This window comes from Phaethon lepturus, unplaced genomic scaffold (genome assembly GCF_000687285.1).
Source record: "Phaethon lepturus isolate BGI_N335 unplaced genomic scaffold, ASM68728v1 scaffold24458, whole genome shotgun sequence".
In the NCBI taxonomy this organism is placed as follows: Eukaryota; Metazoa; Chordata; class Aves; order Phaethontiformes; family Phaethontidae; genus Phaethon; species Phaethon lepturus.
In genome coordinates, this window is record NW_010560101.1 from 20,843 (window position 1) to 44,282 (window position 23,440).

Genomic DNA, 23,440 nt, shown 5'->3' on the forward strand with positions numbered 1-23,440 from the left:
AAAAAGTAGCATTTTGTGTGTTTAGAAGGGAGCAAAGGGAGAAATTTGGATTGCTGCTTCTGGACAATTCTCGTTCCTAAAAGGTGGTGTGTAGAAGTGTGATGTTTTGGAGGAGACTGGTGTCTCAACCGCAGTGTTGTGTGTGAAGTAACCATTCTGTATGGACAATACGGTCTTTGCGATGAATTGAATTGGAAGACTTCAAAGTTTCATTTGGATTACACAGTCCTTATTGTAATTCTTACATATTATAGGACTGAATTTTTAAAGATTAATGAAAAAAAAATTAGAAGTATAACTTTCTAGTGCGTTGGTAAATGAAGTTGTCAATGTCTTTACATCTTGCGTCACTGATTAGGTCTTGGCATAATGCCATATTGCCCTGATCTTCATTGTGCTCATCATCCTGTGCAACAATTACATGCTGCTTAATTTCGCTAACAGAAAGCATTAGCAATCTTGTTTGTGTGAGTGGACACGATGAGATACCTTTATATCTTACTGTTACCCAGCTCCATCTAATTTGATTTTACTGTCTTTGCCTTGTTGGTCAAGATCATGCTGCTTTTGGTCTTCTCATTATGTTTTTACTTCATTGCTTTTACTATAATGCTCTTGAAGTTATTACTTGGCTCGTACATGTAGCAAAGCCTCTATGGGTTTCTACTTCAATAAGGTCTTCCAATTAACATTAAAGATTAATAGTATTTTGGAGTCTTAATTTTTTAGAAATTCATTGTTATCTTCACTTTTAATTTCTTCTGGGCTCTAGAGACTTACTGCTTTATCTGAATGCTGTCCTTTTTACTGATCTGTCATTTGTATTCTTTGCGAAAACAGAGTTTCTACAGAAGTGTGTTATAGTCCAAACCTGGGTGTTTTGATTCTGCGGCTCAAATATGAAACATAAAAATTGTTGAACAGGAATAATAAATGTTGGGGTTTTTTTCCCCCAGGAAAGAAAAAGACTCAGGAAGGTAAAAACAAGGGAAAGAAGGCAGCGGATACAAAACAGAAAAAGGCTGATTTGGATTCTACTTCTGCAGATATGAGGGATTCTAAAGAGGGTGAGTTCTCAAGTATCTTATTTTTTCCTTCTAGCTATCTTGTTGAATCAAAGCACACTTTTTGTCATGTTTAGTATGTTAGCATGTTATGTTAGTGTAGCAAAATGAACATGTGTATATTGTTTGCCCGAACTTTTTTTAGTAAGGAAATTGGATATTAGAAGTATGTCACTAAACAGGCAACTCTGGCAACAGGACAAACTAATGTACTGTAAAATTTAGATGTAAATCCAGAATCCTTAGAATGGAAGAGTAGAGAGAAGTCCTTATTGTAAAATAATGTCTTTGGGGCTTAGTTATACCATCATTATTTATTGCTATTTAACAGAAGTCAGTGTCAAGGGCAGAAAAAAACACAGTATGAATGCACCGACTAGCTAAGCATGCTGTTTGTCCTAAAGATTATCTGCAAAGGGTGTTTATAAACTGGCTTGGCTTTTTTCACATCATATGTGTGTAAAAATGCCTGAAAGGCACTTGAAGTACGTAGTTTTTTGTCTGTTTTACAAGAATGTAAAACTTGCCACTGCTGTGGGTGTCACTGGTCATGTTTAAAGCTCTGTATAGGTACTGATTTCTTTCAAGCTGCTTTTCTTGAACTTCTAGGGACACAGTTTAGTGGTGGACTTGGCAGTGTTAGGTTTACGGGTGGACTCGATGACCTTAAAGGTCTATTTCCGACCAAAGTGATTCTGTGATTCTTTGGATCCATAACTCTTCCATTCCTTCACTCTGTTGTCCCTTCTGCTTGCACAACACGTGCACCACTGTTCCAGCCATCTTAGGCCCCAGCTAGGGAATGGAGAGCAACTTCTTGCTCTACTCGTGTAACCGCTTATGCAACGTTGTATGAATTGGCAGCAAAGTTTCTTTCTTCAGCAATGGATATATCTGACAGCAGATAGGTAAAACTAGTATGTGGAGGTGTGAATAAAGGATCCATCCACTCCAATAAATGAGATGCATGCAGGCTGTGATTCAGAAGTGTAGGAAATAGCCATTCAGACAATGGTTAATAGAAAATGTGGTACAAAAAATGGAAGGTACTTTGCCAGGTACAAGGTATACCTTGCTATGCATTACAGTACAAATCCAGATTGGTTTATTGTTAATAATTTGGGGAAAATGGTCAAAGGCTACTATGTATACTTTATGTATACTTTATGTATACTTTATGTATACTTTATGTATACTTTATGTATACTTTATGTATACTTTATGTATACTTTATGTATACTTTATGTATACTTTATGTATACTTTATGTATACTTTATGTATACTTTATGTATACATATTGCAGTACTTCCCTGACACTTAACTTGCTCTAAGAAAAGTCTGTGAAAGTTTTTTGGAGGTTTCTTGAAATGTTCTGAAGTCTACCGTGAAATGTTCTGGTACTCTTGAGGCTGTTTTGGGTTTTTTGGCCACAATGTTTAATCCAAAGATTCTCTGTTAAGTATAGGCAGTCGCCTACCTTTTGCTGAAGTTCCAGAAAGGAAGTTTCTGAATACAGTTTTACTTTCTAGTACTGAATTGCAACAGTGAGTAGTAGTGGTATTGTGTCAGGTAATAAATGTTGGATATGTTGTGTTACAGGAAAAGATAGAAGAGAGATGTAGCATACTTTAAAGTGTTAGGTGAAAGTGTCTCATGCTTTCCTTTTCATACTTTGTGTACCAGGTCATAAAGAGGAAGATGAAATTCCTTCTGTTTCTGCCGTACTGTCCCTGGAACAAACAGCTGTGATTCAGGAAATGGTAAATCAAGATGTACTTCCAAAGCTGATGATCCCCAGTCCTACCAGTGAACCACAAATGGTGACTGAAGACAAACAAGGAGAAGTAATAAACTTTGCATCAGATGATTTAGATGATGATGAAGAGGAGGATGATGAAGAGGAGGATGATGAAGAGGAGATAGAAGATACCATTATGCCTAAAGAAAATGCTGAGATGCCTTTGATCTGTGAAGAAAAGTTAGATTCTATGGAAGAGCAAAAGAGTACATCAGAAGACTCTCCAGAAAGCTCTCCAAAGAAAAAACTTGTTGTGAAAATTCCAAAAGTGAGAGGAGAGTCCAATGGTGATGTTCAGGAAACATTCACGTTCCCCTGTCAACATTGTGAGAGGAAGTTTACAACAAAGCAAGGACTTGAACGTCACATGCACATCCATATATCTACTGTTAACCATGCTTTCAAGTGTCGCTATTGTGGGAAAGCCTTTGGTACTCAAATTAACAGGCGAAGACATGAGCGACGCCATGAGGCAGGGCCAAAAAGGAAACCGTTCTTAACACTAACGTCATCACAACACTTGGATAATGTTGCTGATAACCAGGTAGTTGTGGATGATGGTCTTAAAGATGATCTGAATGTTTCTAGTCTTGTGCAAGACTCTGTTGTCTTGGAGTCTGAGAAAGTTTCCCAAGAAATGTCAAACTCTGCTTTTGCTGAGGAAAACAAGGAGCCCAAAGAATTGCATCCATGCAAATACTGCAAAAAGGTTTTTGGAACTCACACCAACATGCGGAGGCATCAACGTAGGGTTCATGAGCGTCATCTTATTCCCAAAGGTGTCAGAAGAAAAGGATTCTTTACTGAAGAGCCGCCGCTTCAGACAGAGCAGGCCCCACCAGTCCAGAGTGTATATATAGCAAGTACAGAAATAGAAGAGGAGGGTGAAGTAGATGACGTCTATATTATGGATATCTCCAGCAATATCTCTGAAAATTTAAATTATTATATTGATGGTAAAATTCAGTCCAACAGCAGTACTAGCAATTGTGATGTGATTCAGATGGAGTCCAACTCTGCAGACTTGTACGGACTGAATTGTATAATCAGTCCAGTCACAGTGGAAATCTCCTCAAATTTAAAGGTTACACAAACGCATGTGAATGAACCTCCCAAGGAACCCTCTAGCAGTGGGAGCAATGAATCCAAAAAGAGGAGAACTGCCAGCCCTCCTCTTGTACCAAAAATAAAAACTGAAGTAGACCCAGAACCTATAACTCCTACTAGCTCTTTAAATCTTCCTCTTAGCATTTCAACAGAAAGCTTACCTTTTCATAAAGAAAAAGGTGTTTATTTGTCATCAAAATTAAAACAGCTTCTTCAGACACAGGACAGTAAGAAAGTAACTCCGTCAAGTGAAATCCCTAAACTAGGACCTTCTGTTACATCGTCGCCTATTTTGCCTCCAGTATCCAGCAGATTTAAAAGAAGGACCAGCTCTCCTCCCAGTTCTCCACAGCACAGTCCAGTACTTCGGGACTTTGTCAAATCAGGTGAGGGAAAAAGTGTGTGGAATGATAATATTCGGAGTTCAAAAATGCCAAAGTTAGAAAGCCACAGCAACTCACCTGCTTGGAGCTTGACTGGAAGGGAGGAAAGAGAGACTTTGAGCACTCTTTGCTTTGAAGACTATAAAATATCAAAGGACTGGACAGCAGCTCCGACTTTTGGCAATGTGTGCAACCAGCAGCCACTGGATTTATCTAGTGGTGTGAAACAAAGGTCTGATGTCAAAAATAAGAATCAGGTTCCCTGGGAATCTGTTTTAGATTTAAGTGTGCATAAGAAGCCTTGCAGTGATGCTGAAATTAGGGAATATAAAGAAAATTCCATACAGCCAACCTGTAGTGGTGTTAAAAAGAAGAAACCAACCACTTGCATGTTACAGAAGGTTCTGCTGAACGAGTATAATGGAACGGATGCAGCCACAGACAGCACACTCAGTGTAAACAGGAGCGCGAGCCCAAGCAAAGCCCTGGAGCCTCAGGCAGAACCTGACATGGATCCCAGTCCATCTGCATCATCTTCTGTTGACACTCAGCCCCTTAGTTCCTCTGTTTCCCCTGTGCCACAGGCATCTGCTGTACCTTCCATGTGCCAGCTGCCTCCTTTGTTAACACCAACCAATCCTTCTTCCCCACCGCCCTGCCCGCCTGTGTTAACAGTTGCTACATCACCTCCTCCCCTTCTTCCAACAATGCCGTTATCAATTCCAGATGTCTCTGCCAGTGCCACTAACACTTCTTCTTGCCCATCGCCACTTTCTAACACTACTACGCAGTCCCCACTACCAGTTCTTTCACCTACGGTTTCTCCTTCTCCGTCTCCAGTTCCTTCTGTTGAACCTCTTATTTCTGCTGCTTCACCTGGTCCTCCTACACTCTCTTCCTCATCTTCCTCCTCCTCTTCTTCCTCTTTCTCCTCATCTTCATCTTCATCATCTCCGTCTCCACCTCCTCTTTCTGTAGTTTCTTCTGTTGTTTCCTCTGCGGATAATCTTGAAAATACTCTCCCAATAATAAAACAGGAAGAAGCTGAAAATGAACAACAGAAAGCAAGAGAAGATCCTCATACTTCAAGTGAATCGGGAGTAGTGCAGGAAACATTCAATAAAAGCTTTGTGTGCAATGTCTGTGAATCACCTTTTATTTCTATTAAAGACCTAACGAAGCATTTATCCATTCATGCTGAAGAATGGCCCTTCAAATGTGAATTCTGTGTACAGCTTTTTAGGGATAAAACAGACTTGTCGGAACATCGCTTTCTGCTTCATGGAGTAGGAAATATCTTTGTTTGCTCGGTCTGTAAAAAGGAATTTGCTTTTTTGTGCAATTTGCAACAGCATCAGCGGGATCTCCATCCAGACAAAGAGTGCACACATCATGAGTTTGAAAGTGGGACTCTGAGACCCCAGAATTTTACTGACCCCAGTAAGGCGAACGTGGAGCATATGCAGAGCCTGCCAGAACCTTTGGAACCTTCTAAAGAGGAGGAGGAGGATGAAGATCTAAATGATTCCTCTGAAGAGCTTTATACTACTATAAAAATAATGGCATCTGGAGTAAAATCTAAAGATCCAGATGTTCGTATGGGCCTCAATCAACACTACCCGAGCTTTAAACCACCTCCATTTCAGTATCACCATCGTAATCCTATGGGTATTGGAGTTACTGCAACGAACTTCACTACCCACAATATTCCACAGACTTTTACTACTGCCATTCGATGCACAAAATGTGGGAAGAGTGTTGATAACATGCCTGAGTTACACAAACACATCTTGGCCTGTGCATCTGCCAGTGATAAAAAGAGATACACACCTAAAAAAAATCCAGTACCACTGAAACAGACGGTGCAGCCTAGGAATGGCATGGTGGTTATAGCTGGCCCTGGAAAGAATGCCTTCAGACGAATGGGTCAGCCTAAAAGACTTAATTTCAATGTTGAGATTAGCAAAATGTCCTCAAATAAACTAAAAATAAGTGCATTGAAAAAGAAAAACCAGCTTGTCCAGAAAGCTATCTTGCAAAAAAAGAAATCCGCCCAGCAGAAGGCAGAACTGAAAAGTAATCCATCCGAGTCAGACTCTCACATCTGCCCCTACTGCAGTAGAGAGTTTACTTACATTGGCAGTCTGAATAAACACGCGTCATATAGCTGTCCCAAAAAACCCATCTCTCCCTCCTCTAAAAAGAATTCTTCAAAAAAAAGTGCAAGTTCTTCTTCACCTGCAAGCAGTGAAAAAGGCAACAACCAGCGTAGGCGAACAGCGGATGCAGAAATCAAAATGCAAAGCATGCAGCCTCACTTGGGCAAGACAAGAGCACGAACCTCAGGACCTGCACAAATCCAGCTTGCCTCTGCTTCCTTCAAATCAAAACAAAATGTTAAATTTGTACCTCCCATTCGATCTAAAAAGCCAAATTCATCTTCATCATTGAGGAACTCTAGTCCTGTAAGAGTGTCCAAAATGTCCCATGTTGATGGGAAAAAAACTAAGGTGGTCGCTAAGAACAATTCTTCTGGAATCTCAAGCAAAGCGTCTCGGAAATTGCACGTCAGAATACAAAGGAATAACAAAGCTGTTTTGCCAAGTAAGTCTGCCGTGGCAAATAAGAAAAAGGCAGACAGATTCACTGTAAAATCTAGAGAGAGGATTGGAGGACCTATTACACGAAGCCTACAGCAGGCGGCAAATGCAGAGGCAGCAGAAAACAAAAGAGATGAAAGCAGTACAAAGCAAGAACTAAAAGATTTCAGGTAAGCGTTTAATTTGAAGTTGAAACAACACAGGAACACGTTGCTCGCTGTTTTGCCAATTTTCTTGGTCTTTTTTGAGTTTCTCATGCTTAAATAAAAAAAAAAGGTTGTATTTCGTGAAACACGGTTAAGTAGCTCAGTCATGCTGAGGTATGGTGTACATACTTGATGCATTTTGTCATGTTGTCCTGAAATAATGCATAGTTTGTATAGAGAATGACTTTATAAACTGAATTGAAAACTCTGGAAAAAAATGTCAGTGCCTGAGTTCAAATAAACTTAACGTCATTAAACTTAATGTGATTGGAGGCAATGACCTTGTATTTGCTATCTAAGATGTATGGTGGCCCAAAATCATTCTAGATTTAGTTTATGACAGTTCGACTGCATTTTTTTTACTCGCTAAAATAACTTGCATTGTTGGTTTTTAATAAAAAGCATTCTCTGCATATCATATATATCTATATAATAAAAAACCTCATGACCAAATACTTCAAAAATGTATGTGCATACTAATTGAGTCAGATCATTAAATACTTAATATAAGGGAAATAGACATGTAAGAAAAGTTAAACGAACATGTAAATTTGTTAGAAGTATCGCACTCTTTATGTTTCAGTATAAACAAATTTTATAAGTTCTGTGTCTTTTTGAGAAGAAACATTTTAATCACAAGAAAGGGTAATACTTAAATAAATGAATAAAATCTTAATCTACGTGCCTGAGTCCGGACTTAAATCTTCATGTAGTCTCTCGAATCAATAGGATATTTTGCAAACTGTTTTTAACTTTTATTAGCATCTTCCTGCCCTGTTATTCTTGGAAATAGGCATCTGATTTATCAAGTAACTTTCACAAAGCTCAGTGGTAATTAAGAGTTCTTTTGATTTTGCTAATTGCAGTGCGTGGCTGTGATTAACACCAGATTTATGGCTGAAGGAGGTACATTTTTTTAAAATGAAAGTAAATCGGTAGTGGAGGAGGGGGAGGAACTGGCAGCTTCCTTCGGAACAAGTGTCCCCTGGCAGAATTTGTCATGAAGTGTCAAAATCCAAATTGTTTGCAGCTTGTGTGTTTTACGGTGAAGACCTCCTAGGTGCAAATTTTGAGGAAATACTTTGTAAAGTAAAGATTCAATAATTATTTCAGAGAGCTAGAGGGGAATTTGACTTAAAATAGTCAATACCCAAATTAGAATGTGTTGAAGGGGAAAAATGTTACTGGAACTTGGAGACTAGTGATATAAAAAATGCCTTTAAGGAACAAGAAGTGTCTACCAGGGCTGTTCTCTTGGGACACAAACATCTTCATGTCAGTTAATTCTCATCAGCTGCTGTCTCAGTGTTATGTGTGAAACTGTATTTTATGTGATGCCAGAACAGATCAGTAGAATTTGGAGCCAGAATGACACATCTTTCCATCTAAATTAATCATTTGACCCTAAGCAAAATAACCGAGTACTTGGAAATCTGTGCATATGGAAATTGTTTTAATGGTATTTGGGGTAAATAACAATTTACCTAGGGGTAAGATTTCCTTGACTGTCTGAAATACTGTTAGTTTACTTTGGCAGCTTGCAGTCTTTACTGGTTTAATGAATAGTTATGCTAGAAGAATTCTTGCTTTTTGTTTCTGAAATAATGTTCATAAATCTAGATTGTCTAGTCAACTTTTTTTATTTCAAGTATATAGTGTGAAGAAATTTTTTGCCTTCATCCACTAATGTCAGCACAGGCTAATTTTGATTCTACTCGATGTAGGACTGTTGTGGTTGTTTTCCCCCCTTTTTTTCCCCCCCCCCCCCCCCCCCAATTCTTAATTCTGAATATTTTTTTCAAGACTTGCTTCATGTAATATTTGTCTCCAAATTTGTTTTTCACCTTTCAGTTTTTCTGTGTAAACATACTCCGTTCACAAATAGTTTGTTTTGTCATTTATCTTCAGTTTCTGTTCTTTATTTTCTAGGAATCTCCTGTAAAAACAAAACAAACAAAAAAAATCCCTTAATGACATGGTAGAGCTGTTGCATGCTCAACTTAGGATAAGCACTACGACAATGGATGTGAAATCCACCAAGCTTGCGAAACCAGCTGAAGCTGACTCTCAATCATAAAATTGCCTGCAGGCTTCTTGCTAATATTCAGTGTCAGGCATAGATTTTCTTATTTCGTGCCTGACACACATGCTGGGCTACAGGATGATTCAGATAAAAGAGAAGGGTACTATTAAAAACAAAACAAAAGCCACATGAAACCTTCAAAAGAAATAGTGGGATTAACTAAACCAAATCTTTTGCTCTTGTGTTTGCTTAGAACCTGGTTTTGTCCGTACCTTCATGAGCAGCATACAGGCAGTTCAGCTGTATACTTGGCAAAGCAGGTTCCTTAGTTTTGTCAGTAATTCAGTGTAGATTCAGGGACAATAAATGTTGCTGCACTCAAAGTATTTTTATCATGTATTAAGTCTTTTAAAGCCTTGTGTTTAATTGAAGGCCAACCTAGCACAGCAGAATTTCCTTTCCTTCCTGCCTTCTCCTCGCTTTCTGAGTCCTTTAGATGTCCAGCATACAATGGGAAAAAAGCCTGATTTGGATGTTTTATGGATTTTCCAAATTCCTATTTATACATTGAAATGAAACTTTATATAGCAATGAAATACCGATATCTGTTTTGAATACCATATATATAATGAATGCAGTGTATCTTTTTATCGCTAAGAAGCCTAGACCAGGACTACATACCTGTATATTTTGAAAGTTAAATATATAATTACTCTAAAAAGTTGTACACCTCTATCTAATAACTTAAGACAACAAATTGGTCTGTTGTTCATAACAGCTTTTTATGGAAATACAGTTTGTCATGTGTTCATATAGCTTTCAAGATTAATGGCAGAATCGATGGAAAGTGACTAGTTTCTTTATACAGCCACCCCTTTTATTTTTTGTTCTTGACTTAAAAAGTAATCTACCTCTTAAAATTTGTAGTTTAATACTTGTTTGGTGAATTTGTGCCACTTTAACTTTCACTTTCACTATCATTCCCATTTTGTTACATTTCTGTTATGGGGACTTTATGTTGAAATATTGTATAAAGCATTTGTAGCAAGTTTAAAAAATAAAAATATTTAAAATTATTTAAATTGTTTTGGACACTTCAATTGTACTATATGTGATTTACATTTTACATTAATTTCATTTTGGTTTCATTTTGGGTTGTTAATCTTGGAGCATGTTCCTGTATTAAAGTATGCTGTTAGTTATATTGTTTCTTTTATTGGAGAGTGATATAAAGAATATTCTAATGAAAACATTAAAAATTACAATCTGACATAAAAGTGGGGTTGTCATTGCTTTTGAACGTTGTAGCCTTGCTGAAGATACTGTAAATGCAGGTAAGCAACTGAAAAGGGGTTTTTCTCCTCTGGCATGCAGTACATCATGTGAAGTTGCAGATGTATTAAAGGGTCTCTGTGGTGTTGCAAGCACTTAATGGCCAGCTAGATGGAACTATCATGACACATTTTATAAGACTGTAACCAATAAAGTAAACTTTTTAAAAACTTGTGGGAAACTTGCCTTTTGTATGGAAACCAGATGTACCAGGAAAAAATGAAACAATGTACATCTAGAAGGAATTAAGCATGCTTGCATCCTTTAGTTGTCTACACCCACTTCGCTGAAACAAATTTATACTAATTTGACACTTCTGAGTTAGTCTTAGATGTTTGTTCTTTAAGGGTGGACACAGTTAATAAATTTAAACTGTTCTAATTAAAATTACACACACCGTTTCAACTTTTTCTGGTATTGTTCTATTTTTATATGCTTTAAACTTGTGAAATTAGTTTAATTGAAAAAATACACGTAAAGAGGTTTGGCTCTTGAGAATTTTGGAATGGTGCATTCCACCACCAAGATGTGCATTCTGCCTCGTGCAGCGGAGCTGGAAGCATCTGTGTCCATATTAGTGTGGCAGTCGGATGGGATAACGTAACATCCTTAAGACTAACAGTATTACAGTAGCCCATTTCTTAGGATAATCACTCCTAATCCAGTAGTAAGTTAATATTTTTATGTAGTTGTCTGTTCACATTAATACTTCTGTTTGAGTGAGATTCTTCAGCAAGAACTCCCTGTTTATTTTTCTCATGTGATATGTCTTTCCTTGAGCATGTTATCCTCCCCATAACAAAGTTTTCTCTGAATTTTAACCGATGGAGAAGGAGCGGTAGAGTAAATGCAGTTCTGGCATTGTTCACGGAGTGTTTTTGCAGGCACATGTGCATTGTGATAATACACACTGCAGCTCGGTAGTTGCATCACAATTATAGGGGTGAATTCTTAGTCTGTCTTAGAGCAGCGGTTGTATCAATTCGGTGGTAGGACAGCCCCAGTGAAGGTTTTTAGTAGAGATTAGATTTTACTCTATTTGCCTAAGAGGAAACATTTTGTTTTGCATACCCATAGTTGTATTTGGCTATTTTATAAGAATTAGGAAACATGGGGGAAAAAAGGTAAAAACTCTCCCATAGTTTTGAAGTTACTGAGGGTGGGACATAAATCTATCCTTTTCACATCTTTCGTCTGTTACTGACAACTGAATTACCTGTTGGTGCTTGGTCTTACTGCAGTCTTGGTGTTTTGATCACCTTGTAGGGTTTTATTAGAGATGTCTAGCAGTGAACTGATCATAAATAAACCAGCTTCCTTCCCTCGTTCCTTAATATTATGGCAGAAATCCTGTTGCCGTTGTCTTTACTGTTTCTCTGCTGTGGTATTAAATCCTTTTGTGTCCCAAGGATGTTGCCACCCTGAGATGGTTCACACGCGTTCATACACACCAGTTCTCAAGCGGAGTGCTCTATGATGGAGGTTTGCATTCCAAGCTGAGGGCTGATCATCATACAGTTTTTGTAGTTACTACTGCATCTCATCTGCATAATTGAATTTCTGTGGCTTTTATAACTGCCTCTTTATGATCTGAATGCAACAATAAAGCTGTAATGATGCTCACAAAGTGCTGACGTTTCTTGAAATGCATCCAAACAGGCAATGAAAACAATTAAACTTGTCCTGTTTACAGAGACTAACTGACATGCTGGTCAAGATCAAATGCAGTGTCAGTTTAATAAAAACAGTAATGCTGAAGTGTGTATGGAGATGGGAGATCTGACACATTGTGTTTACCTTTCCCCCCCATTATCCAGTTTGCTGGGAGGAGTTAAAACCAACTTGTGTCTTAAATGTGTTCAAGCCTCGGCGTTACGAGACAGTCCGGGCGATGCAGCCAGGCCCCCACATATGGTGTTTCCTGTCTTGCTCTGCAAGCTCCCGACCCTTTGTGTAAGCTACCTGGGGCTGATTAAGACTAGTGTTATTTCTGGTGCTATGTTTTGTTGGCGTTTTGTATTGTAAGCTTTTTATTTAAAGTGTCCTAGTTTATTTGCTGGTGACTTGCTTTAGGGAGGTGTCATAGAAAACTAGATCCTGGCAGGTTGATGTGTGAATTTTCAAGTTCAAATGTAGACACGAATAGCACTCCCTTCACTTACTGAGGTTTATGGCTTCAGTTTCAAAATCATGGGGTCAGTTCCAGCTTTTACCGGAGTCAAGTTCAGCTAAGAAGCTGAGTTGCAAGTGAGAACCTGTGACAGACAAGTAGCTTGTGAATGACCTTAAAAAGAGAACTTGGAAGACCTTCCGTACTAGTTCTAGCTTTTATTTACTGAATGTGTGATCTACATGAGCCACATGATACTATTCTTCTATTCGTGATGAAAATGAGCTAAAGGATAGATTCTGAACAAGAAGTGCATGCTGTTTCACATCTGAGCTTTTGTGGTAAGTGAATTATGAAAAAGAGGTAAACTTCCACATCTTCTATTTAATTAAACTAGTAAAGAATTGGGAAGAAACTCTTGGGACTAGCATGAAATTTCGTAGTAGTAACTGAAGATACTTTGATACCAATGTAGACAAAGCTGATTTTGGGTCACCCCTATGCTGTATTTAAAAATAGAATATTAATATTTCTTGTAGAATTAATACCTTGGTGTTTTTAAGCCGTAGCTGGAGTTATGAAAAGCACTCAACAGTTGGACGCACAAATCTTACGGAAGTTTAATGGGAACTCTGTAAAGCTTCATCTACACAGCCACAATAATTTGAATTAATTTTTAAAGCAGATTGCTTTATCTAAACTTCATGGACGGGCAGATATCAAATATTTAGTGAACTGAGAGCTAAAGGCTACTCAGAAGAGATGCTTTAGAAAACACTTGGGAATAAAGTATATATTGAAATGGTCAAGAGATTTCGACAAAGCTGGTGCTCAAATTGCAGTAAAAACCCCCATGTTTGTTTTCCTGTTTATGTATGCTGTGTGATGCATTTTAATTATATACCTGCATGCTGTGTTTTTTCAGTAGAACCCATGTAATGTAATTCATAGGGTAGAGCTGATACCCTCTTCCACTAAAGAGCTGCTGTGTGTAGGCCCTTGCAGTATTTTTTGGAGGAGTGGGAAGGGGAGGGAAGTAATTCTATTTCAGAGCAAGATGCAAGTAAAACGCTCTAAGAAAGGCATGATGTATTAAGTGTACAGTTAACGGTCCATTTTACCCACCAAATGGAACAAGGAAAAGTTAGTGTTATTAAAGACGGATCTTTATTCCACACATATGAGTGACTTGATGTCATTTCCAAAGCTTGCTTTGGGATCTTAACTTTGCAATTTAAGTGTAGGTATTTTTTGAGTGAAATCAATACCGAGGTAACACTCAGACTGTAGCTGACATTGGTGCTACTTTGTGCTCATCACTTACAGTCAGGCAAGGGTCCCCACCCAAGTGTTTAAAATCTAAATTAGTAGACCGAGAGCGGGAAAGGAAGCCGGTGGTGTAAAGCATCCAGTGTCTAATACGAGGTCACTGGCAGAACTCGGAAAGGAACGGGACGTGTTAGAGTCCTGTTCTGTCTCTGGACCACAGTCTCTTCGGCCACTAACTACTTTTAAACCCCTTCCTTAGTTAAGAGGAAGCCTTATTGCTGTTGAGTCACCCCTGACTCCTGCTTCCCATGCACACCTCATCGCTTTTCCTTCTCATTTTGCTGATCCTGCATGTTCACTTCTCTTAGTAAGTCTCTCAAAATGCTTTTGGGCGAGTGCGCTTTTGAAAAGCACGCATTTGAAAAGAGCGTTGCAGTAACTGCTGGGGTTTTTTTTCCAGGTACAAGGCAGTAAAACACTGAAACTGGAAGCTTGAGCAGGCATCAAGCTGGAGGGAGGCTTTTTCTTAAAAGATGGGTAGCTGCTTCAGCTTCCTAATTTATTCAAAGCCGGAGTGGTTTGTGGAACATTAGAGTAATCAGCAACACGTACTTTGTTTGTATATATCTCTCTGCTTATTTTTCGTAAGGCTTTTATGTTTCACAAGCCAAACGGGGTCTCTGAGTCATGTTCTGGATGACGATACTCCCAGAAACTGCCAAAGGGTTGTGAGAAACGGCTTTGGTTGCTCAGCGGGTGATGTTCCATTTTCAGAAGTACAGGCTCAGCATTCGGTCCGTGTGGTGCGAGGTGGCATTTCGTGCTGGAGGTGTGCTGCCTTGCAGATGAACAGCAGAGCGGGACTTGCACCACTCGTAATGCCCTGTGCCAGTCAAAAAAGAAGAAGAATCTCCTATCTGGGCCTCTTTCAGGAGAGCCTGCCTCAGTTCCTTCTGCAGCTCAGGCAATGCCACTCAGCAAGGTTAAATGCCCACGGTAAAGTAAATGCGAGGACTTTTTTCCAGGGAAATTATTTTGTCGGGAACGCAGAGGGTGTGCTACCTGCGAAGGGCATTCGAAGGCTTGGCAGCGAGTGGAAACGGAGAAGAGCTCCGTGCGTTCTCCGTGCTGCGGTTGGGTGTTGAACGGCGAGCGCTGGTGCTGCTCGTGGAAGGAATTGGCTTTGGAAGCGCCAGGCAGGCTGAGCAAACTCGCTCTCTTGTGCGGGTAGCACTTGGTCACGTTCCGGCTGTGACTCGATGGCAGAATTTATTGAGCATTTCATTTAGGTACTGGGCTTTCCGCTAACCGTTGCGGTGCGGAAGGAGGTAGGAAGATGAGAAACGGAGCCGAAGGGTTGCACGCTCCAACTGCCCTGTCGCTGGAGTTGGACTGAAGTTGTATTCCCCGTGCGTTATGGCACATGCTTGAACTCCTCTGTCTTTTTAAGTGGAAAGCATATTTCTTTCGGTGGTTTCTTTTTTATGCAAGGAGATGCGCAGGACTGAAGGGTCATACTAGTTCTGCTAGCCTTCCGTAATCATTTTGAACTCGTTTGAGTAACCGTTTCTGTATAAAGCTAAATAAAAATCAACTACAGTCTTCCCTATGTGTGATAGTTTTCTCATTCTTTTTCTCCGTCATGAATGCGACTCAGTAGATACGAATTTTATGAAATTATCAGATTAGATTGCTCGACGGTGTAGAAGATGTATTTGAGTACTGCTATTTTTAATCCAACGTTCTTCACCTTTTGGCTCGCACAATGCTCTGCGCTTCTTTAGAAGGGCAGGAAGATGAATTGCTGATGTGATACCATTCATCTACATTTATAGGCCTAGACCAAGATTTCTTGAAGTGACTAAAAGACTAGAGCGAGCTCAGTTTGGAGTACCGACAGGGAGACTCATTTTCTGAAGGAGCCGAGTAGCCGTCTTCGGTGCCGAATCCCTTCAGCGCGGCTACTGCACATCACTAGCTGCTTTTGAAAATCTAGGTACGTTCGAGTAAAGTGGCACCGATACGCTCATTTTGGGTAGTCCCCCGGGTGAGTTGTAGGCATGGTGTGCTGTTGTTTCCAGCAGTTGTCGATGTCGATTCGGTGTTCGTCGCTGAAGTTAATAGTGGGCTAAAGCAGGATTTCGCTGGGGGTGGAACTAAGTCAACAGTGAAGAAACTTGAACTCTAGAGCACGTGCGTGAAACGACGATTTTGGAGTTCTTGCGGGGGAGCGATGCTGCTGTAAAGGCATTGAGGCCGTTGAGCCGGCGTGGCTGGAGAGTGTGCTGTGTATCCTCTTGAAAGCTGGGAGCGCAGGGATCTCGGTAACAGGCTTTTCCACTTGAGATTCCTGAAAGGCTTGACCGGAAAATCATAATACTCATGTTCTGTCCTTTAGCGTCACATGATTGCAGGATAAAATCGTGATGTGTTCCAGCTTTTTTTACCGCTTTCATAAATAAACGCACATAAGTCTTGGAACAGCTGTTGTACAGCACGTTGAGACCTTTTTTGCTTTCTGCTCTTCCCCCATTTTTCGTACACAGAGGCAGGACTCTTCTGCAGTAGAGACAGACATCCTCCTTAAGAAAATTCCATCCATAAACCTTTTTCTCCTGCTAAATATTTTGTTTCTTTTAAATATTAAAAAAAATATTTTAAAAATTGTTCATGTAATTGACGCTTGGTGTTTTTCCAAGTCCTCCTTTTGTGTATTTACTTTCCCATTAAGCAATATGCTAGTGCAAGAGAGTACGTGCCAGTTAGGTTAGCAACATGCTGGTTTAGTTTTCACTGCGAGCAGAAAAGCCCAGAAATATTTATCCGTGCCCCAGGCCCCCCTTGCTTGCCTTCTGGCCTGTAAAATTACCTAGCCTAATTCTGCAGAGCTGGGAATTTGGGTTTAATCATCCACACCTCTTTTATCTTTTTTTTTTTTTTTTTTTTTCCTCTCAGGCAGTCAATTACTTTAGAAGTTGGTCTGTGTCAGCTTAGACAGCGTTTTATTTAAGAGTAGTGTACACTTTTGACAGAATTTGTCCCTGGCATGTCTATTGGTAGGTATGTTGGAGAGTGTGTGTGTCTGAAATTTCGGACCATATGCATGGGGTTTTATTGAGATGAGGAGCATAGAAGTATAAGCCCTGCAAGAAAAACACACTTTAGCTGAGGTAAAGCTGTAGAGCCTAAATCTCCCGGATGTTTTATCGCGTACTGCGATGACTTTGTCACTGAACTTCACTGGCGTGACCAGCAACCACATCGGATCGCTCCAGCCGTCATTCCCACAGGGGACGTGGCTTATTTTTCTGGGACGTTTCTAGTGCAGCAAACTAGCAGCTCGGAAGAATGTTAATTGCACAAGTGTGGTAGAAGACAAGGTAATTTGCATTAAAAATACCAAATGTATTTTAAGAACCTCTGAGGGAAGGGTGTGTGCCAGGATCTGGCTTTTTCACTAGCCGCCCGGCTTGTGTGTGCTGCTCATTTCGAGGCTCGGTGGCCTGGGAAGGTGTATGGGAGTAGGAATTTGGTTTGGGCAAATGAGGTGAAACTTCTTGAGTATTCAGGAGACAACTTAACTCGGGGAATAGTGATGCGGTGCGTGTTAGGGGAGCCTTTGCCTTTGTTCCCGCCCCTGCTCTACTGCAGGTTTTCTGGGTGACCTCGGCACATCGCCTTTCTCCTGGCTCGGTTCTGCGTCTGAAAAATGGGGATTATGGTGCTGACTCATACCGCCAAACGCTTTCAGATCCAAGGATGGAAGGCTGTAAGACCTGGGACTTAGCATATTTTTATAGTAGCGAGTCTCGCCCAGTGCAGCGCCCTGTCCCCCTCTCTAGCTAGGCTGTGCTCTCAGGTGAGAGAGGAAGGGTCAGGCCCTGCCTACGAGTGAAAAAAACAAAAAGCATCGTTTAACTTTTGGCTTAGCTTTAATTTATGGTATAGCGAGCACATTTACCAAAACAGTTTATCCCGATTTAGAAGTCCTAGTTGACACAGAAAAGTTAGCGCAGGCGAGTCCTTCCTGCTGCCTAACGTTGGGTCCTGTGCCCCGTTGCTTGCAAGCATAGTAATGTTTTCTGATGCGACGCCTTTCCTCTTTTTTTTTTTTTTTTTTCCTCCTTTTTCCAGGTAGGACTGTTCCTACACAATGGACTTGGCGGAGCTGGGTGCAGCATGGGCTGCGCTGCCAGTCCTTTGGCCCAGGATGTGGGCTGTGCAGGGTGCCCTGATGGGGCTGGGGCGCAGCCCCTCGCCCCCTCCGCTAAAGTCCTTATTGCCCGGCTGCGTCGCCACAGGGTGTCTGGGAATTCCTTTTCTTTTGCCTGTCTCCAGTTACCCCGGCACGGGTGATGGTGAAAGCAGCTGCAAAGCGACAGTGGTAAAAATAGCGCTCTCGAGAACCGTTCCTGCGTGCGATGGGGGTATTTCGGCTCCCCGCCCCCCCTGAGGTCCGCTTGCCTTGCAGACCCAGGGGGTTACGCCTGGAGCATCCAGACATCCCTGCATTTCTTAAACAGGCTCGTTAAAAAAAGGAGTTATCAATCGGCTTCACACCGGTACGGAGCGGGGCACGGGTTTCCTAACCGCGTTGGCAGAGCAAACGTCGGCGCGGTGCCGAGCGGCACGGCGAGCGGTCCGTGCCTTGCCGCGTGCTTTCAAGGCTTGGCTAACTGCGAGCAGAATGGAAAGACAATAATAAAAACTCCGTTAAGAACTCAATTCCAGTTTCTGTCTAGAAGAACAATCCGTTTTTTCCCCTCTAATCCTCAACTTCCGAATAATAAGCCCATGGTCTGTTAGTTTTAAAGCTAGATGAAATCAGGGGATGAAAGATCCCTTTAGCATATTGGTTTTTTTGGGGGGATGAGGGATGTGCATTTGAAAATGCAGGTCAGATTTTCTCAGACACTTTGTCTCTTTTTAGATTTGGGGCTTTTTTTTTTTTTTTTAAGTTTCCCACAGGATCTAGGCATTGGCTCATTGCATGCAATAACACACAGATGTTACTGATTATAGAAGAACTTTTGCAAGTCATAATTAATTGTTTGACATGAAACATTACTTAAATGGAAACATTCTAAATAAGAAGAAACTTAAAATTTCTCTTTTCTAGTTATAGTAAAGAACCGAAGCCAAACAAACTAAACTTATTTTGGATATTCTGCTGTTTGCCTTGGTAATAGTCCTTATACAGGACAACAAAATCTGGCTTTTGTTGACTTCCTCATTACCACTTTCTGATTCTTACACACTAGATGAATGCTTCAGTATTAAATTCACAAAGGCTGGAGAGTATGATTTACATATAACAATAACAGAACTTTGGCAGACTATTTTAACCACAAATTTTAATTTGGAAATAATTGAATTGCTTGCTTTAAAAAATTTCTGTGGTTTTGTGTTGTAATGGAAAATTTTGCACTTCTTTATGTCTAACTTGCAGTTACGCTGCGCTGCAAAATCTGGATCTAAGGACAAACGATAATGGCAATCTCCTTTAACGGGTGTCTGTTGAACTCTCAAAATTACCTGGAGAGCAACCTAACTTTTAACTATTCTTAGACACGTTGTTATGTAATAAAGTTACTTTTCAAAAGATGTTCCCTTGGAAGAACATGAGTAGCTGGGTTTGGTTAGACCTTTGAAGACGTTGCCTATACAAGGTGGGTGTGTCGTTACCACAGGGGTGGGGGTGCGCAGCTGCGAGGGGGAGCAGACGTGCGTCCGCACGCACCAAGGAGGTACAAGTATGTGCAAGATAGCAAAAGGTGCCGAATTTAAAAACAAATAGGGTGTTTTTTTTAATCTTTTAGTGTAAGGAAAATTAGCTTGGGTATACATTTGAGCTGAGACCCTTACGTTCAGAATATGGCATCAGCCTTTCTATTTCCCTTGCTTTGACTCAGGTTTTCAGGCTTTCTTCTTGAAATCGGCTGACAGAGGTGTAATACCGTCAGTTAAAATCTCTGATTTTCACTTTCACTTCGGTATTCTTGGAGTTAGTTTAAGATTTGAAGTGAAATAACGTATCATCTGCAATAAAGGCACAGTAGCAGTGCCAGTGCTATAGTGGCAAAAGTATTCGGCGGACTTTGACCTTGGGAAAAACGACCAGATGTGGTATTGTGCTTATGTGAAGTAAAATTCCTTTTCCGTAAATACGTATTTTAAAACCCGATATAGACTGTCGTGAGAAATAGACCGTGACTCTTTTTCACATAACTCTGGATTTGTCCGTCTGTCCCAGTTGGAGAGTCTCTAACTGGGACGCTGGGTGGGAGGCTGGACGCTGCTTCCAGTTGACATTGTTTCCTACTTAAACTTAACGGGGTAGTTTCTGAGCAAGGCAAAAAAAAAACCCTGTTGCCTTCAGAAGTGGCTCTCGGTACTTGCAGGGTGGGTGGAGTGTAAAGGTTTTTTTTTCTCACCACTTACTAAAGGCCCTGCAGGGCCTCAAGCATGTCTCTGCTGTTCTTCCCCGGTACCCTAAGGCGTGTATATGAGTTTCTTCTGCCTCTTTGTACAGTTACAGACTCCGCATGGCCTCTAGATGTCCTTCCTCCTCTTCGCATAACTCCAGCGCCAGGCACTGCAGGAAACCCAGCTGCGCCGCGTCCCACTTCTTCAAGGAATAGACCCTTCCGCGGGTCCAGCCGCGTACGTCCAGGTACAGCAATGCCGCCGCGGGGGACGCGCAGAGCTTACCCGTCCCGTGTTTCTGTGGGCGAGGAGCGCGAAGCGCTCGCAGACGTTAGCCGGGGCTCGGAAAGCCCACGGCGCCGTTGCCCGTGTCGTAACCGGTCACTGGTAAGAAAGCAGGCGTGAAGGGGGAGGGCACGGTGCCCCGTGCCACAAACGGGGCCTCGCCGTTAAATCATCGAGCACCAGCGACGAGGTCCTCTCTAGTGGCGTGTACTTCTATCCTCTGGATCAGAAGGATCTGTTAGGGCAGCGTCAGCCCTTTAGCCTCGTGGAAGATGTAAGTAAGGAGAATTTGCTTTCGTTCGTGAGCCTTTAAGACCTGAGGTGTTGCTCCTCTGGATCCGCTGGGGAGCTTGAAGGTGGTGGTAATTTTTCTAAGGAAGGGGTTTGTCCCCGCCTCGGAAGCAGTGCTATCTGCCTGATCGTAGTAGTGGGCAAAGTCCTTTCAGATCTTCTAGGCTGAATGGATAAATGCTGAACTCTGCCCCCCCAAAAAAAAAAAAAATTTGCCTGGGGATGCGTCTTATGGCTGGCTGCTTTGGCTGAACGCCAGAAGCTCCAAGACCAGTATTGCAATGCAGATCGCAGGGCCAGGATAACGTACAAAAACGTTAGTTGGGCTTGTGGCGAGAGAAACTGCTGTAATAAAGCTCTATAGGCTTGGACAAATTAACCATCTGTTCCAGTGTTATTGGTGAAGCTGAGTTGATTTCCCGTTGGTTGACTTTAAACAAGACGCTGTCTTCTGCTCCTTCATTTCCCCGCCTGCAGCATGCGCATGGTCACCTCCTTTATACTGACGTGGTAGCTAAGGAACATTAGACTTGCTCGTGTAAAGGTGAAGGTGAGAATGAGTGCCAGCAAAATCAAGATGCTGCAGCCTGAAATTTATTCTTTGTTAAATATGTTCCAAAAAATAACATTTGGGGGAGAAAGTTAGTAAAATTCTGAAGTTTACTACCTCCTGAATAACGGGGGTGGCTGCTAATGAAATGGGAACGTCCCTAAACTGCGGCATAGACCATGTAGTCGTGGGAAGCCCAAGCCAAAGTTAAATCACGGGCATCGCTCCTGCGCAGCACTCGGCGAATGACTTGCCCCGCTTCCAGCTCAGCGTAACGGGGCAGTTACTACTTAATCTTGAAGCTGCCTCTGATTAAATGCACCTCTCTGTGTATTCGCAGGTACTGGGAACTTTTGACTGGAAAAGGTGAGGTGAAGTAACCCTCAAGCATTGTCCTCTCCTGCTTTTTCTCAGATGAGGTGAGACCAGTTCCTCCGTAGCTAGCAGGGACAGTGGTTTCTTCTGCTGGACGCAACGGTGCGCTTTTGTCATGTTGTCCTTCCTTCCAGAGGGAGAGGGAGAGAGCGCAGAGCAGGGCTCCTGCCTTCTCCAGAGAGTGGTGAACTGTGGATGCTGGTGAGAGGGTGATCTCGGGGTCCCCTGCCCCGTGGAGTCCACGTACAACAGCCGGTGGAATAGCACGGAGAAATGTTCAGACATTTGCAGGCAGATTAACCATGTTCAGAGGGCTGGTGGGTCTGGATGAGTCTCCTCTTTCTGGTAGAACACAGAGGGGTTTAACATACTATGCAATTAAATTCTGAAAAGACTGTTACATCATTTTAGTTTCTACTTTACATCCTAACGGGTAAAGAACTGGGCATCCCACAAAAATCCACTGAAGGGAGTGGTAGGTTTTGCTGAGGTTTCCACATCTGACGTCTGTAGGTCTCTTGACTTTGTACCATTAGCTTTAATTGGCATGATGCCATTGCTTTCGAAGTGCGTCGGGACCCACTTTTTTTTTTTTTTTTTTTTTTTGGAAGACCGCCTGTTAAGTAATCTCTGCGAATGTGCTGGTAGCCCGGGTTCGTAACGGGACAAGCATCCATTTCTCAAAAGCTGCCATTACATTTGTTGCCAGCCTAGTACTCTGTTATAGTCGGGATTTATTTCTTTAGTGAGAGTATCAAGCACGCGTGTTGCTGTGCAATGTCAAGCAACGCTTCTCAAATACAGAGCTTGTGTTCGCGCCTCGATACAGCGTGTTTAGTGTCAGCGGTCCTGTAGAGAGGGCATCCATGAAGGTAGCTGGCAGCCAGTGAAGACAAGTTGCAGAAACGTGCAGGTCAGTTGGTAAAACGCAGTGCAAAAAGGTCTCTTGCCTTTTGCTCCACAGTGGTGACAATCACACCCGGGTGCTTCTCCGGGCCCCTGCAGATTTCACCTCCCAGATGAAGGGTTCCTTCAGTCAAGAGAAGTCTTTGCAGGATCCCCGCTGATGTAGCGTCCAGGTTTGGGGTTTTTCAAGATGGCCAAGGGGGTCGATTGCCTGTTTCCCCCTTACTTCAGTCAATCCATACTTCCCCTTGTCTTTGCACTCCACACAGATAAGTGCACATCTGTGTACGCACACGTTAGTTGAGGGAAAAACAAGTGCCCGGTTGATACTCCTTCCCACCACCACCCTGAAAAAGTAAAAAAAAAGATCAGTTATATATATGTGTATATATATGACATATATATTAATATATATATGTCAGAAATTGCTGAAAACAGTTAATTTTTTTTGTAGTTTTCATGAAAATCAGATTGTTCGAAATGAATGCAAAAGCTTTAAATAAAGACATTGGTTTTGTTCAGCGTAAAAATGTTCTAGCTACATGTTGTTTGAGTTGGAAAGAAAAGGTCTTCGGGACCTTGTATTATCTAGCTACGGATTTTTTGGGTAAACCCCTGTTGGAGGCTTTCTAAGTGCAATTGTGGTTTGGGGGAAGGCTGAGATGCTGAGAAGTAGATGAGCCATAAAAAGCTACATCCCCTCCCATGTTGGAA

At 41.5% G+C, this 23,440-nt stretch overlaps 1 protein-coding gene across 2 annotated transcripts; it reads left to right on the forward strand.

Moving 5' to 3' along the window:
* Positions 1 to 964: 964 nt before the first annotated feature.
* PRDM2 (PR domain containing 2, with ZNF domain) lies at positions 965 to 20,534 on the forward strand. 2 transcript variants are annotated; one of them, XM_010293579.1, is made up of 3 exons: positions 965 to 1,067; positions 2,749 to 7,123; positions 20,426 to 20,534. In XM_010293579.1, the coding sequence occupies exons 1-3, from the start codon at positions 1,049 to 1,051 to the stop codon at positions 20,532 to 20,534; spliced, it is 4,503 nt and encodes a 1,500-aa protein (XP_010291881.1). In that variant the 5' UTR covers positions 965 to 1,048. The 2 variants fall into 2 exon arrangements, with proteins under 2 accessions (XP_010291881.1, XP_010291880.1); XM_010293578.1 differs by lacking the exon at positions 20,426 to 20,534 and adding an exon at positions 9,089 to 9,207 and having other exon boundaries at positions 1,049 to 1,067.
* The last annotated feature ends 2,906 nt before the right edge of the window (positions 20,535 to 23,440 follow it).

What these genes read in the sequence shown, in the direction of transcription:
- PRDM2 (XM_010293579.1), top strand. An exon ending in CAAGAACTAAAAGATTTCAG is followed by an intron (nt 7,124 to 20,425) that starts GTAAGCGTTTAA and finishes CTCTTTGTACAG; the next exon opens with TTACAGACTCCGCATGGCCT.